The following is a 16,484-nucleotide window of genomic DNA, read 5'->3' as shown; positions in this document are numbered from 1 at the left end:
CGTCAGCTAGCAAGTCCCTGCACACCCACACCCTGCAGCGCCTGCAGGGTGTGGGTGTGCATGGGGGGGCGGGGTCTCGAGCAATGCATTTTTCTTCTTCTTCTGAAAGAATAATCACATCCTCTTCCCTCTGGAGAGATATTACCACCGCCCACCCTCCTCCCACACTTCTCGCATTCACAAAAGGCTCGTCTCGCTTTTCTTATGATTGGGGGGGGGGGCACGAAGGTGATAAGGACACACAGCTGGCTGGAGACTTTTCTCACAATGATAGGGTTTCTTCATAACTTCATGACTCATTTTGTTATGTTCTTGAAAAGTATTTTAGGTATAATTTGACTTGGTGTCATATAAGGATGTGCAATAACCCTACTGCCCCATTTGTGACAACTATTACATTATGTTTTAGGACGTTTTAAAATATCTTAACACTAGCACTTGTGTGCTCTCCTGTCGTTGTCCCTCAAAGCCACAAAGCTGCTAAACTTTGGTGTTTTACAACTAGCAATAAAGGTGTCCATTTGTTGACAGGCACTTCCAAGCAATAGTCTGACCTCTAGCGATGGTTGGTGGGAACTACACTGGTATTATAACAATTATGATAACCATCACCATTGTTTCGACAAGAAGCATGGATAAAAATGTTTGTGAACGCCTTCGAAAATGCAACACAAAACAATTTTATTTTGCTGATTTATAAGGACTAACCTGAGGGGAAATGTACTGAGCACATTCTGTCGCTTGGGGGCAACGTTGCCGATTTAATTGTATTCAAATGGTGACTTCGAAGTTGCTCGTAAATTTCTCAAAACGTCAAAAAAAAGTAGAGGTCAGATACGTAACTGTTAAAACAAAAGCATTGACATTTTAAAAAATGGATTGAAAAGAATGCCGAAGCCGCTCAGGAAGAAATACTTGCTTTCACTTTAAAATATACTAAAATGCAGACGTTCTTCCGTTTACGACAGCCTTTAAACCTAACAGTGACGTCACCCTGTCATTGAGAATTTAGCAGCTGTCACGTTGTTTGGACTTCGTGGGACCGACACCTTTTTTTTTTTTAATTCTCGTTACGTTTACGAGGTAAGTTGTCTTTTTTGACATTGCACTAAGATACAGCATACCCTCCTGTGCTAGCTAGGCTAAACATCCTTAAGTTTTCATCCGAATAGGCACCGCGTTGTGTTGGCTAACGAGCTAGCTGGCTGCTAGCATGTAATGCTAATCCACGTTACGACCGATGGTCAGCTGCTACCCTATTTTGTCTAATTCTCAGCATTAACTAAACTCACAATGAACTTTTTAGAAGTTTGATTACTTGTTATTGTTTAAATTAAGCCGTTCTGGCGATAGCTGGTGTAGATCGAGCGTTGGTTGTTGACTTGGAGCGTGGCTAAATGCTAAACAACATAGCATCTCACCAGCTAACTAGTTTGGCTAATTAGTGTAAAACCACAACACTAAAACGTCGCCATTGTGACAAAACAGGCCGAATAAACTACTTGAAGCTTTTGTTTGTAAGTCAGACATGTTAATATTTGGGCTATATAATATAAGGGCTACATTAATTCCTGGTTAATAATGGTGGACTATTTATAGAAGTCGCTATTAGACTAAGTTGTCAAGAAGAGGAAAAAGTGAACAAACAGGATCTGAAGGAAGAGAAAGGCTGAGATGAAATAACTGCTTCGGTAGTCCATGTGATGTTTGAACAGTGGAGCCGCTTTAGTTGATCCCGCTTATGTCGACACCCCGTCTGTGTCGAACAAATCAAGTCCTGGTTCACTGTGCTGTTGTTAAAAAGTCAGTGTTGGTCGACTTAAAACGTGAGTCCCAGTGGGGTCATTTCTATGAAAATTGTTCCGTATTGGTGGACACATGTTGTAGTATTGTCAACTTCTGTGGATTCCACTGTAAATTGTGGTATAACGCGACATCAGCCACTTTCTAACAATGTCATCGTCTAAGATGACAACGCTGACGGCGTCCTTGTACCTCTTTGCGCCAGACTCGACCAGAATGGCCCGTGGACACCAGAAGATCCAGTCGCAGCAGAAGAACGCCAAGAAGCAGGCCGAGATTAAGAAGAAGGCCAAGGGTCACGACCAGAAGACGGCGGCCAAGGCGGCGCTCGTCTTCACCTGCGCCGTGTGCAAGGTGAGCACTTTAAAGGAAAACTGTCATCCACAAATCTTATGAGACATGAACACATACGTTAACAAGGCTGCACGTAATGGGATGCACCAATTCCGCCCGTGAAACCTTCTGCAAAAACCTCCCAAAAAGCTTCAACAGCGCCCCATTTACATAATGTTACCTGTGTATTAACCAAGCTTCAGTGACAATGTTATTATTATTGACTTTGTTACGGCAAAGGACCACGTTACTGGCGTAGTGATGCCTCGCCACACGACACCTGCTACAAGCTTCACCACACACTCGCTCGCAGTGCCTCAGGCCACTAGCCAAAGGTGACGCTACGTATTGGAGCTGCCGCCAGTGCTGCTGTGTTTTTGCGTTAGAGTTTGGAAAAGTGTGGCGCCACGGAGGTCTCTGGCAAACCTTTCGCACTTTTCAAACGCTGCGTTTGAGGTGGCTGAGACGTGTTTTTATGTGCTCAGTGTTTTTTTTGTTTTTTTTCCCTCCCTCATCGTGGAGTATTTGGTCCATCTAGCATGCTTTTCTCAGAAAGTGAATGTTTACAAGTGAGCTGAGGGGCAGTTGCGACAGGCCGTTAACGTCACAGGCGGGAGAAAAAAGGAGCGCTTGATTTGCTCACCTGCACAGTACGGGTAATCTCGCCTCATTGGCGTGTTTTTTTTTTTTTATTATCGGTTATCTGAGCTATTTAATTTTATTGGATGTATCGGTATGATGTCATAATTCCCTCTTATCGTGCACACCTATTAGGGGTGTTATTTTACGTCTAATGACGTATTCAGAAGATCATTAACAGGTTTTCTATGCCGTAACTATGACGATATTTCATTGGAATCCGACTTTGTGGAAATTCACTCATTGCAGTCGAGTTTGGAGCCAATTAACCGTGATAAATGAGGGCAATAAAGACTTAGCTCACCGAAGCACTTCAAGCCTACCATATCACCTTTTCGATGCAAAACGCATTGCATGCGAGCTAACGTTAGCAAGCGGCGTCACCGCACGGCCCACACTACACCGGATGACAGACATCAGAGCCACGTCTGACAAAAGTTCTAAAGGGAGTTTATAAAGAGTCTTGAACGTATGAGTGAAAGCCTTGTGGATGTTGTGTTGTGTTGTAATATACTGTATCAGATTGCAGCTTGAAGTCCGATTCCCGTTTGTTGCACTTTGTTAAAAGTTGCTCCAGTCTGTTTGTTCATGTAGTGACCTGATGGAATATGAACACTTTGGGCTGGAGTTTGCTGTGTACGTGCATGTCAATGTGTCATCATGTCCATATGATGGATTGCATTGCATGAATGTGCTTCTATTTGCAGTCCCAGATGCCTGACCCTAAAACCTTCAAGCAGCACTTCGAGAGCAAGCACCCGAAATCCCCTCTTCCCCCTGAGCTGGAGGGAGTGGAAGCATGAGACAGAACCCCCTCACAGCCTCCCTCCCTCCCTCCCTCCCTCCCTCTCATGTGGATGGCTCCCTCAAGGCCAGCTCTGCACTCATCTTGGTCCGGTAGCATTGAAGTGATGTCGCCAACATGAAGAAGTTGTCTTTTTGGTTTGCTTCCGTTCATTGAGTTTTGCCACTTTGTGTGCGTGTGAGTGTGTGTAATTGATCCCAAAGGCAGGGGTGTGTGTGTGTGTGTGTGTGTGTGTGCTCGTGTGCTCGTGCGCTCGTGCTCCATGAACAATCCCAGCGATGAATGAAGCGTTCCTCCTCCACTGCTCTGATGTGTTGTGCACATTTAATAGTGATGATTATGATGATGATGATGTAATTCTGAGCCATCCGTGTGTGTGTGTGTGTGTGTGTGTGTGTGTGTGTGTGTGTGTGTGTGTGTGTGTCGATTGTGTGATTTCAACTTTTTTTTTTTTTTTTTTTTTTTTTTCTTCTAACGCTACTCACCTGGACCGGGGAGAGGGGTGTTCGGGCAGGCACACGTGGTTTAATTCCAAGTTGTAATCAGGGCGGTAACTGTGCACATTGACCTGTTGTTGTTATGCATTCAATGACATTTCACTGTGTAGAGTGGTTGGAGTTTTGCTAGTCCTCACATGTTAACACTGTATTCTTTGCATCCAGTTCATCTTCGTGTTGGCTCATCTAAAACGTGCCGGCCAGGCTGCTACTTTAAAAAAATGCAAAATTAACAATTTGCAGAAAGGTGTCAGGAACTGGAATGTTGCTCTCTGATGTATTATAGCGTTTTATTAAATTTTACTTTGTGATAAGCCTTGGTCTTGTCATGGACTTTTTCTCCATATATTCTAAACAGTTGGATATTCAGGCTTGCAGTATCCACACAGATTTAAGGTTGGCTCTCCATCCTGAATATTAGAGATGCACCATATCTTTGGTTTTAAACCGATACCAATAACTTTCTGCTTCTCAAGACCGATATGGTACCAATAACATAACATTTTAAAATCTACTTTTTTTAAAATTTAGATTTGTGCACACCTGTGCACAACTTCCTTCATCTTAAAGTGAATGTTTACGAGTGAGCTCAGGTAAAGTTTGGACAGGACGTTAACGTCACAGGCAGGAGAAAAGGAGTGCTTGATTTGCTCACCCGCACAGTAGGGGTAATGTCGCCTCATCGGTTATCTGCGCTATTTTTAATTTGATCAGATTTTTGGTATGACGCCATCCCCCCCCTAATGAACATGTATAGACTCATCACATTATGTCATCTGTGAAAATGGGCATTTTTTTGTATATATATCTTCTGGCCCACAAACCAGTGTCAAAGATTGGCATACTCATCGATTAATCCGTCCTTAAGAATTGATCTATTGTTTGAGGGATCTATTGTTTGTGCTTAAACTTTACTGTAATGTACAAGAACAATACAATCCAACAGGATGACCAGTTTACACAAGTCAAACCAAATACAAATAAATATGAAAAATAGTAACAGTAATGATAAAGTAAAAGGGGCTCAAGGTTATTTTCTCAACTTACATTCCTTACAAAAATTGTGTGGAAGTGATTGCGACCAGCAGAGGCGCTGTTGAATCAGTCTCAGCTGTTTAGTCAAGCAAGGAAGAACACAACGTCCATTTGGTAAATAATTGTAAAATCATTTAATAGAAATGATAATGAAAAATAATTTAATGTTAATCCAAATATTTTATTTATTGTAATATTTTTTTAAATATATTTTTTATATATTTATTTTGTTGTAGGGTGACAATTTGAACAGAAATAATTACCAGGAGGTGGCTGACGGCAGGAAATGACTCAGAGTGCAACAACAACACGTCTGCAATGAACAACACCTTTTTTTCCTGTCTGAAACCGTTTTCCTTACACCTGTATTCACGTTTAAAGTAAGTTCTGAAACAGTCAATGTAGGTTGTTCTTAATGAAATTGCAGGTTGCCGGATGGTTGACCAGGAATGAGTCTGGCGCTTGAATCCACCTCCTTCCCTGCCACGTGGAAACAAAACATTTGACACATCAGTCTGAAAGGTGTCTCAGATGAAGAGGGGAGTGGGGAGGAAGAGGAGCAAAACAAAATTAGCTGTCATAATGAGGTGAAAGAATTAATGAATTCCCAGCAGCTGTAGGTCATCTATTTCCAGACGCTGCTGCAAAACTTCAACCTCCTTTACGGCCTATGTAGAAATAATTGAACCTTTTTTTGTTTTTCAGCTCAAGGAAGTTCACTGCAAACTCGGAGAAGCTTGAAACGTCACGGCAGACACACCCTGACAAAAACCTTTTCTATGACATACTGTATCACAGCTACATCACGCACTCTCAAGGTCATTCTAATTGTCCAATTCACCTTTCTGCTTTATAGTTGACATACAGGCTGCATATGACTGCCAATGTTTGGATGCTGATAATGGTGTCAACAATACAAAGTGGAACACTTGAAGTCAGATGTTGTTTTCATAAAGAATCAATGAACTTAAATCCAGATTTTCCTACATAATCTAATAGAAACGGCAATTATTTGTTCCGGAGTCAAACTGTCGCCATCATTAAGCCTTTCAAGTAATGTTCTGACCCTCTCCAAGAGTAAAAAGAAGGAATCTTAACTTTAATGATGACGGCTTCATCACAAATGCACTCTCCACGTTTTAGGTTTTTTTCTCCAGTCAGAAGTGTAAAAAGAAGTTAACCACAGTCGGATTTCCAACTTAAAAACACTCACATCTTAACTTGAATTGTGAAGGCTGCGTCACAGATGCACATTGCATGTTTTTCTTAAGTCAAAAGTGTAAAAAGAAGTTAACCACTGCTGAATTAAAAAAAAAAAGTGAAGCACTGTGCATATTACAACTTAGCAATAAACCACTGAAATGTTAACATTCATAACAAAGGCTATGATAAGTCATGTCTCAAATGCATTTCGCATGCAAAAGCACATTTTATTGTCATGCAGGTGCAAAGATCGGGACAACAGAATTATTATTCTGAATTGTACGACTTGTTCTGCTGTGTGTGTTTTCTTTAAACGCACAAAAACACGTCTGACCCACTTGTCCAGTTCTTATTGCTAGGACACAAGTTTAAAAGCTATGTGAGATCAGATAAAAAGGTGTCAGATAGCAACAATGTTTGCTAAATAGCGGCGTCAGTGTGTTACACTACTAAAATGGGGCCCAAGCCTAAGCGGCGTAGACAGAGGACGTGTTTAAGCAGCTTATGTCCGCTCCTTACTTGTTTTTATAGATGAGGTCGAGTGTTGCGGGTCAGAGGGCGCGTTAGATTCATGACACCGCTGCATACCAGCTCAAGGAGCCTGCAATGTAAACATCCTTTCTATATGACACCTTTGACAGCAGCAGAGCACTCCTGTCATTTAGAGGATCTTTGACTGACTTTTTTGGGCAGTATATTCTCAAAAACAGAGCTCCTGTCACATAGGGGATCTTCAATTCTTATTTTAGGCAGGAGATTCTTGTTGCTAATAGTGTGTTTGTGTCGTACAGAGGATCCCTGGCTAGCAGTTTTGCAGTTCGTCTTTAAAAACAGCAGAGCACTCTTGTTATATAAATGATCTTTGACAAGCCTTTTTGCAGTAGGTCCTTAAAAACAGCAGCGCTCTCCTGACGTATAGAAGATCTTTGACTAACAGTATTTAACAGAGGGCTTTTTTCAAGTTGTTTTATTCTTTTTTATGTCGTCTTTTGTAAGTTTATTGAAGGTGCAGGTATACCCAATTGATACATGCCATTATTTAACTAGTCTGCAGTTGTATATCATCACTGATGTTTGTGATTAGAAGTGAAAATATCCAGAGATGTAGGCGACCCCCTTCACAAACAAGGTTTCCATAGCAACACATATGTACCAAACTGGCTTCCAATGACTTGACTTTTACGATTACTTTCAATATTTCGACTTGTGTAACGGGAGAGACATATTCAAGGAAATAAATGTTTGAAATATGTTACAAGAAGTGCTCCAAATGTGTAATTGACGGAGCCCCGGTGTGCCTCGCCATTTTTTCCTGCTGCAGTTACCCTAGCAACTGGATCATGACGTCATCCGTCCCAGCTCGACCCTGCTGGTGTGGCTTTGATTGGAGGGAAACCCCGTGGATGAGCGGGAGCCATCGTCAGCTGTGCGGCCGGGGACTCAGGAGCAGCGCTGTTTGAACGACTCACCACAGGTTAGTTGGTCGCCTTATAGCAACCGACGCCAGCTCGGTTTTTTTGTCGACGCGTAGCTCGCAAAAGTACGTTTCAGGAGGGGAGGAAGCGCGATTGCTTGAACGGTGAACTCCTTGGCTTGAATGTCGAGTCGCTTGGTGATGCTCCGACGCTCAGTCATTGTTCGGCGGCTACCGCATTCGAGCCACCTTTCCCCCGCCTCTCGCGCTCTCACTAGCCCCCTACAAAGGAGACTCATCGTTTCTGTCACTTCACAGCACACCTAGGAGGGGACTTGTATGAGTACCTAACGTAGCTAGGGGACATTTTTTGTAGTTTTCCAGGAAGCGAAAAAAGGGCGTTCACTGGCGAACATGTAAGCTAGTCTTTCATTTTCAGGTCACTAGCACAACCAATTGGTTACACTTCATTGTGTTAATGCTACAATATTACATTGCATACTCGTCCAGGGACAGGTTAGGTCATTTTTGCACAGGTGTGTCACGTAAAACCGGGTTCGCCGACATTCCATAGAAGGGCGCAGGTGTCGACGGAGGCGAGTGTGACTCACACACACACTACTAGTGCCATTTTGATTTTTTTAAATGGTCGTTTTCTAACGCCGTCTTCTCGTCAGTCCTCACGGTAAGACCCCATATATTACTGTAATCCTGCCAACAACACGAATTTCAAGCATTTGAAGACTGCAGACAAACGGAGGGGGCGTCACGTCGTGCCATGTTTTTACCTGTGTGCTAATAATCATGGCTGCCATTTGAAGTGGACGTCCTAGTGAGTGCTGTGCTCATGAATTGTGTCTAAATATCTTTATTTCTAGCTGCTCAACTTGTGTCATTGTGCAGATTGTAGGTGTTTTGGGTGTTTTTTCTTTGTCTTGTTAGGCTGTAGGACATTGAAATCATTGGTTATTGTTGGCTATTATCTAGTAGTAGTCAGAATTTTTAGCCGTTAAAGTTGTCTCGTTGCTAAGGTGAAGGACATTGTAATGATTGATTATTGTGATATTTCACGCATGAGATATTCATCAGTTCTAGCTGCATAATTTGTCTCATTGTCCAGATTTTAGGTGTATCAGTGCTTTTTCTTTGTCATGCCAGGCTTTAGGACATGGTGACGGTTGATGATTGTTGGCCTTTCACTTCAACACCTGCAGATTTTTAGATCTTCAGTGGCATTTGCATGGAGTTGGGAGTGCTAGATTAAATAACACGAGGCCCTGACACGTTGCGTGTTTGGTCAGTCGTCCACTCCGTTCAACAACCAAAATATCAGGAAGTAGATGTGCTTGTTGTCTTTGGTTTTTGTCCAATGAACTTGCCAGTATTTATCGTGTTTGAGTTGTAATCGGTGGAAAGGCATAACCTCTTGAAGCAGTCCAAAAGAGGCCAACATACTGCACTGATTTTCCATTTTCATTTTAAATATTGTGACTATTTTATAGAGAATAAGTCTTAATTTGAGGGTGACACGCATTGTACTTCTCCTATGATCATATCCGCCTTGCCCCTCCCCCCTCCTCCCCAACGCTCTCTCCTGGCTCCCTAATCCGTCTCCTGTCTCCTTTGTTTTGTCCCTCCCGTCGACCCCCCCCCCCCCCCTTCTCCTTCATCCTTCCTCCCTTCCTTCCTCCTCTCGCTCACAGCCCACGCAAGGAGCCATGGCAGACAAGGAGGAGCAGGTACAGAAAGCCAAGCTGGCCGAGCAGGCCGAGCGCTACGACGACATGGCCGCCGCCATGAAGGTCGTGACGGAGGGGGGCACCGCCGAGCTGAGCAACGAGGAGCGAAACCTTCTCTCTGTCGCCTACAAGAATGTGGTGGGCGCCCGGAGGTCCTCGTGGCGGGTGGTGTCCAGCCTGGAGCAGAAGTCGGAAGACAGCGGCAAGACGGCCCTGGCCAAGGAGTACAGGGAGAAGATCGAGAAGGAGCTCAACGACATCTGCAATGAAGTTCTGGTAAGGCGGGCACTTTTTGGATATTTTGCTGCTTCTTGGAGAGATGGCTTATTAAAGTGTCGTCTGTTTCCATGAAGACATCCACAGTGAAAACTGCAGTTCCAGGCTCAGCTATATATAGACACACAGACGTTGTATACTTTAAATAATGTAGCCTCTCCGTGCAGTGTGGCACCGCAGGCAGCGCTTCAGGTCTGCCGCAAATGTATTAAGAGGAACTGGATGTGTCGTGGCTGGCTTCCTCAATGGGCATCACCACCATACCAACCACCACTTTTTTTTGGTTTTATAAATATAAGACAACCCAAGCGTTTACTCTGTTATGAAATATTGGACCACAACTTATGCGCCTTGCCTATGAGGTCTCTGTTAGGAGGCGGGTCAAACCACAAGCGCACATGTTTGGAACTACAAAGAGGACGAAGCTTTTTTTCTTCTCTTTTTCTTTCCAACTGAATAGGCACCGTGCTTGGAATTTGGTGTCCAGTTCTTCCATTCATGTGGGCCAGGGGCCCAAATGGCGAAATGTTACAGAAGAAGTCTGTGACTTGACGGGCATAATTGATTAGCCTAATTACTGATGAATGCATGTTGAAGCAAACATGAGTGTACTACTCGGCTGCAGCCAGCAGAGGCGCTGTTGATTCACCCTTGACTAGTTTGGGATCTATTGGAAGACATCTTGATGTCCGCCATGGGAAGTTGAACGCTGACCACAAAGGGCACAACTACACTGGGCATGGAAACAGGAGTTAGGATGCACATTGTCCCTTCCCTTTTCAAAATAACCAGTCTAGGCCCATCCCTGACTGACAGATACGTTCATGTAGTGACGTTTGCCAATTCAAGCAAGTATGCTTACCGCCGCTCGCTGTCGCTGTCGCTGTTGTGCAACCTGAAAGTCGTAAAAGGCTCGCTGACTTCAACTATGGCGTTTATCCGCCTTGCAGGACCTGCTCAACAATCACCTGATCCCCAACGCCCAGCCTGCTGACAGCAAGGTCTTCTACTTGAAGATGAAGGGCGACTACTACCGCTACCTGGCTGAGGTGGCCAGTGGGGAGGACAAGGAGAGTGAGTGATGCCGGTGGCCCCTTTTGTCTCATCCAGCGTTTCTATGTCTTTTAATGTTGCCATGTGCAGTAAATAACAAATATGATCTGGGTACACATGACAACGAACAGTTGGAATGCCAGATGCTTTGGATGTGTGACTATAAAATGCATATTGCATTTTATAGTCACACATTAGCTAAGAGTGTTTATATTGTTGGTAGGGACGCTCCGATCAGGGTTTTATGCTGCCGATTACAATACAGATCATCCAAGATTGGCCAATCACATGGATGTATTATAATTTCATTCATCCAATTTTATATGCCGCTCACTCGGGTCGCAGGGGTACGCTGGAGTCCATCCCAGCTGACTTAGGGCAAGAGGCATTCATCGGCACATGCCGGTCACGTGATTATTGACGGAAATCTACCGATACTGATCACGGCATCCCTAATTGTTGGTTGAGTTTTTAAAACTGTTGTCCTGCTTCCTCTGGACAGAAATAATCAAGAACTCGCAAGAATCCTACCAGCAGGCTTTGGATATCAGCTACAAAGAAATGCAGCCCACCCATCCCATTCGCCTCGGACTTGCTCTCAACTTCTCCGTCTTCTACTATGAGATCGTCAACTCGCCCAACAAGGCCTGCGAGCTCGCCAAAACGGTAAAAATCTTCCCCTGCTTGCACTAAAGTTGCCCACGAACGATGTAAGCTGTTGGTGGGTCTGATGGTGTATAAGTTTAGCAGGAATGCACAAAACCTACAGCAGGTTATACAAATAAAGAGTGTCTCTTTGCCACAAAGTCAGGAAAGCTGCAGTGTTGTATGATGACGTGATGGCGTTGGTAAATGCTCCTCACGGACTTGTCTTTGCCTCCAGGCCTTCGATGAAGCCATCGCCATGCTGGACTCTCTCAACAGCGACTCCTACAAAGACAGTACCTTGATCATGCAGCTGCTCCGCGACAATCTCACCGTGAGTGTTTTTCAGGGTTTTTTAAAATTTCACGTTGCCCCTTGACGCAGGCGTAGGGAAATGAAAACATCCATCACTGCACAACCCTGAAGCGATTGAAGTCATTATCGTCAGAGGAGAACAGTGTCCGGTAGGGGTGTGTCATGAGACCATACACGAGAATGGGGCTACGAGGACGGGACAAGATTTTAACGTTACGTTTAAGAACAGTACAATGAAAAAATATCAATATCCACCTTGCATACCTTGCTGGTCCTCATTGGGGTCACAGGTGACTTAGGGCGGGAGGCAGAGTACATCCTCGACTGGCTGCCAGCCAATGGCAGGGCACATATAGACAAACAGCCATGAACACATTCGCACTTGTGGACAATTTAGAGTTGCATTAACCTAACATGCATATTTTCGCAATGTGGGAGGAAACCATGAGGAGAACATGCAAACTCCACACAGAGATGCCCAAACGGGGATTCGAATCCTCAATCTTCTAACTGCAAGGCCAACATGCTAACCACTCATGCCACGTCCGGCCCTCAACCTCGTCTTGGGTAAAATGTCTCCATACTTTAGTCAGGATGCGCTCTGGATGTTACAGTATTATATTCGAATAAAATTTATTTTTAACTATGACCAGCATGCAAGAACAGCCCAAGCTCTGGATGCTACAGTCTTGATACACTAGAGCAGGGGTCACCAACGTGGTGCCCACGGGCACCAGGTAGCCCCCCACGACCACATGAGGTGCCCGCAAGCCTGCTTTTCATTCAGGTTTTCAGTTAATAATGAAAGAAATGCATTCTGAAATACAAAATGTGAGTTGTGGACACCAGCATTTTGTTCACGTTCTGGTAAAACAAGCATATTTGCTTTGTTTGGGTTTAAAATAAGCTCTGAAAATAAATGTTACAAAAATGAGTAGCTCTTGGCCATTTTCATTTTGTAAAAGTAGCTCTCACAAGGAAAAACGTTGGTGACCCCTGCACTAGAGTCTCCGCTTTGCTGCATGTTGCCCTTAGTCTCCTCTCGGATAAAATGTCTTATTATGGCCATCATGCAAGAACGGCAAAAAATGTTTGTTTGCCTTTAATCTCTTCAGGCTTTGTCTTCTTACTCTAGAATGGCTAAAAATGTCATCCGTATCGGTCTTGAGAAGCAGAAGTTATCAGCATCTGCTTGAAGAAAAAAATTGTGCATCCCCACAAAAAACACACACATGCTAACATTAGCTGACCCTTGTTGCTGTGTCTTAGCACTGGGCGCTGCACTGTTATACTCCATAGTCTCCACTTCTCTGCCCTCAGTCTCCTTACCGTGGCCAGCATGCCAAGATGTAAATACAAACCCCCACATTCTCCTCTGTTCATTCAGTTTTTGCGGTTTTGTAGGGGACGACCCCAAACCAGGCGAGTAGAGCCGAGCCGAGCTGTTACTGTGATTTTTCCAAATTCCTGACTAAGCCACATGTAGAAATAGTGCAGCAAATGTATGCCAGAGACGGTCACCCTCCATGCCAGCAGGTGTTGATAACTCTGTCATTGTCACAAGCTGAATTTATGCGCTACTGCGCCACACCTCAGTATTTCCAAAATATCAGGGTGTGACCTCTGGCGGTGTTGCTAAGGAATATTTGAATTGACACAAGCTTACATCATCCTGTCTAGTCGATTTGCATGGAACAGAAGTCATTAATGCGTTGCTCACCAAGCACCTCAGTGACTCATAAGAAACTTGGGTGTGTCGTGTGAGTTTGAGTAAGTGTACAAGGAGTGGCTCGGAGCAATGTCCCATTTCCTGTGTGTGTGTGTGTGTGTGTGTGTGTGTGTGTTAGTGATGGGAAACTCGATTCCTTTTACTGCGAATTGTGGGTACTCGAGTCACTCAAGTTGGATGTGTCAGCGCGCATGGATGATTTAAAAACCTCACACGGAGACTTCCATAGATGTACTATACATGCAGAGACGTCCACAGATGTACTGTACTGTACATGCAGAGACTTCCACAGATGTACTGTACTGTACATGCAGAGACTTCCACAGAAGCAACTGTGCAACTGTTACCCTAACTGCATTGTATTTATTAATACAATGCAGTTAGGGTAACAGTTGCACAATTAATGCCATGTTACCTGGTTTCCTTTCTCATTTAGCTAGCGGCAGCAGCAGGCTAAGTTTTGAACAACTCTGTCAATACTCGACCATCACTAGTGTGTGTGTGTGTTGCAGTGTTTGACCCCTGTGGTGCCTCTGACTCGGCTAATGCTTGCTAATGCCTCTTCATTGCAGCTATGGATGTCAGACCACCAGGGCGAGGCCGAGGGCGAGGAGACGGAGCCAGAGGCGGCGCCAGCAGCGGACAAGAACTGAACTCCGTAGGATTAAAAAGAAAAAATTTACACGCGTTTTTTTTTTTTACCTCTCACCAGCCTATGTTGTGTGCGTGGTCGTGTGTGTGTGCGTGCACATACATGCGCACATATGTATGTTTACGCTCCACTCACAGTGTGTAAAGTACAGTACGTGTGCAGAATCATTGTGTTTGTTAAATGTAAGAACACCTCCACTTATGAAATATCCAAATAGATGTTTTTTTTTTTTTTTTAAATTGAACATTACTCAATGTGTCAACCAATGGATGTTTTTCATTTGAATTTTTGTATGCTTTAGTCCCGATGTATTCCCTCCTTTTTCGTTCCAAATTAGACCCTCGTTTATGGTAGCAAGCTCGCCGCCATTACAGGACAAAAATCTCTTGACTATATTTTGATACTTTGTATGTTTTTACTTGAACTGAACATTTGTGAAACTTGGGTCAAACAAAACACCTTGAAACTCGTATACTGAAATAAAAATGGTCACAGCGGTTGGATTCTCGCTAAAATTTTGTGTCTAGTTAGTGATGGAGTAGACAACAGGTTGCTGCCTTCATCCCACACCGCGTCGGAAAGTCGTCTTTTTACGGATGGTACGTGTTCACGGCTCGGTGGGTTCTGTGGGTGTCGTGAAGATTCCCAGGTGTGAATGAATATTTCTGCTTTCGTCCGTCTTTGCTTTGGTTGTTTTTGCTATGTGGGTTACGTTCCATTTTGCTTTCCCTGCCTCCTACTTTCAAACAAAAAGTGAACAACTTGATTAAGAACCAACACCACAAATGGCTTGATACTGTAACTTTTTTTAAACCTTTGATCTTTCCAGCAGTGCAGAGGATACTTTTTGCCATGTGCGTTTATGTGGCTTTCTACTTTTTCTATTCAGGTGTTTTTGTATTTTCTTTTTGTGTATTTTATTCCCCCCTTGACCCCGGGAATGTATGTGGTTCTCAGTAGTATGGCGTGAGAGGTAGGCGTGCTTTGAAAGTGGCACTTATTCGATTATTTTTTTTTACATTTTTTTTTTGCTTAGGATTTAGCTTGAACCGGGTAAAGCATATGCCGTTCGTTGAAAGTACAGTACTTTGTGCAAAAAAAAAATGTTGACGCTAATTATAAATTCATAAGTCAAAGTAGGAAGCAGCGGTTTTGACCATTTAGTCAACACAAACTAGTGCTGGTTTCTTATCGTGGTGGTTTCCAAGAAAAAAAAATGATGGGATGCAAGATTCTAAACATTTTGCAAGTGGCACTCTTAAGTACGTTATTTGGTTATGTGCTTTCATGTGAGATGAATTAAAACATTAAATCCAAGTATGTTGTGCTGGATGTGTCTGTTTCTTTTCCTGTTTCATCACCTTCAATTAATTAATGAACAAATTATTACATTTAAGTGCTGAAGTGTTGTCTTAAATTAACGAACTACATTAATGATTAGAAATATGTACTTTGAGACTGCTAAGCAACGTTGTGGCCGCCATTTTGACGCCCCCTGGCGGTCAGCTCAGCCTCTGATTTATGTTAATAAACGTATAATAGAATGTAATCAATCACTTTTTTATATTTACACTAAGTTACAATATAGTTTGTGACTGTCAGAGAAGTATCTAACAATAAAACGTGTTAAAAAGTCCTTAAATGAATTGCATGTCATTCTCTTGCTTGTCCACTATATGTCATTGCTGTTGTGACGTCCTTAAAGTTTAAGGGTCAATGCCTACGTCACCTGTTGACCCCTGGAAGAAGCGAAAATGTTCCCGCAGGGGTCAGTTTTCAGTCACTGTAAGTGTTTTAGGGTAGGAATAAATAAATTTTAATCCTGCAACAAGGGAGAAGAACTTGCTAAAATATCCGGACTGGATCCACTGAAAGTATTACGAGACAAACCAAGGTTCTGTTGACAGTTCTGAGTGAGCTCTTGGGTGGGGGGAAACTACACTAAGGTTTGTAAAGAGTTATATTTTCCGGTTTTGCCGCCGTATAACCGCTCCAGTGACTGATAAGTACATGTTTCGGTTCATTCTGGTGTAAAAAAAAAACATTAACTGGCTGGAATAGGGTTGTGCTAACCACCTGAAGAGAGAAGCACCTTCAGGATTTGGATCCGGATGGACAACACTCCTAGCCAACATCTTTGGGCCCACAATGGTATGTTGAAACTACAATATCACTTTTTTTTATAGCGCTACAGGGCTACAAACTTCCTATTCAAAGTACACTACAGTATGGCCAATATGCTACATTTTACACCTTCATTGACAACCACCTCCTGTGTATCCTGTGTACCTTCATCCTGATCTACAACACGTTGTCCACCATCAGCAATTGTGTCTCCTGCTACCG

At 43.4% G+C, this 16,484-nt stretch overlaps 2 protein-coding genes across 5 annotated transcripts; both read left to right on the top strand.

Annotated features, from left to right (window-relative positions):
- The first annotated feature begins 320 nt into the window (after positions 1-320).
- Positions 321-4,391, top strand: znf706 (zinc finger protein 706). Of its 2 annotated transcripts, XM_054763365.1 has the most exons (3): positions 321-1,083; positions 2,009-2,157; positions 3,483-4,051. In XM_054763365.1, the coding sequence occupies exons 2-3, from the start codon at positions 2,020-2,022 to the stop codon at positions 3,576-3,578; spliced, it is 234 nt and encodes a 77-aa protein (XP_054619340.1). In that variant the 5' UTR covers positions 321-1,083; positions 2,009-2,019; the 3' UTR covers positions 3,579-4,051. The 2 variants fall into 2 exon arrangements, with proteins under 2 accessions (XP_054619340.1, XP_054619342.1); XM_054763367.1 differs by lacking the exon at positions 321-1,083 and having other exon boundaries at positions 2,012-2,157; positions 3,483-4,391.
- A 3,247-nt stretch (positions 4,392-7,638) lies between these two features.
- ywhaz (tyrosine 3-monooxygenase/tryptophan 5-monooxygenase activation protein, zeta polypeptide) lies at positions 7,639-15,455 on the top strand. Of its 3 annotated transcripts, none has more exons than XM_054763361.1 (6): positions 7,639-7,789; positions 9,433-9,744; positions 10,695-10,818; positions 11,300-11,463; positions 11,681-11,776; positions 14,059-15,455. In XM_054763361.1, the coding sequence occupies exons 2-6, from the start codon at positions 9,448-9,450 to the stop codon at positions 14,137-14,139; spliced, it is 762 nt and encodes a 253-aa protein (XP_054619336.1). In that variant the 5' UTR covers positions 7,639-7,789; positions 9,433-9,447; the 3' UTR covers positions 14,140-15,455. The 3 variants fall into 3 exon arrangements, with proteins under 3 accessions (XP_054619336.1, XP_054619337.1, XP_054619338.1); XM_054763362.1 differs by lacking the exon at positions 7,639-7,789 and adding an exon at positions 7,817-8,414; XM_054763363.1 differs by lacking the exon at positions 7,639-7,789 and adding an exon at positions 8,432-8,561.
- The last annotated feature ends 1,029 nt before the right edge of the window (positions 15,456-16,484 follow it).

Source organism: Dunckerocampus dactyliophorus, chromosome 20, assembly GCF_027744805.1.
Source record: "Dunckerocampus dactyliophorus isolate RoL2022-P2 chromosome 20, RoL_Ddac_1.1, whole genome shotgun sequence".
NCBI classification, from domain to species: domain Eukaryota; kingdom Metazoa; phylum Chordata; class Actinopteri; order Syngnathiformes; family Syngnathidae; genus Dunckerocampus; species Dunckerocampus dactyliophorus.
The sequence above is the reverse complement of the archived record's forward strand: the minus strand, read 5'-3'. Positions and strand labels throughout refer to the sequence as shown.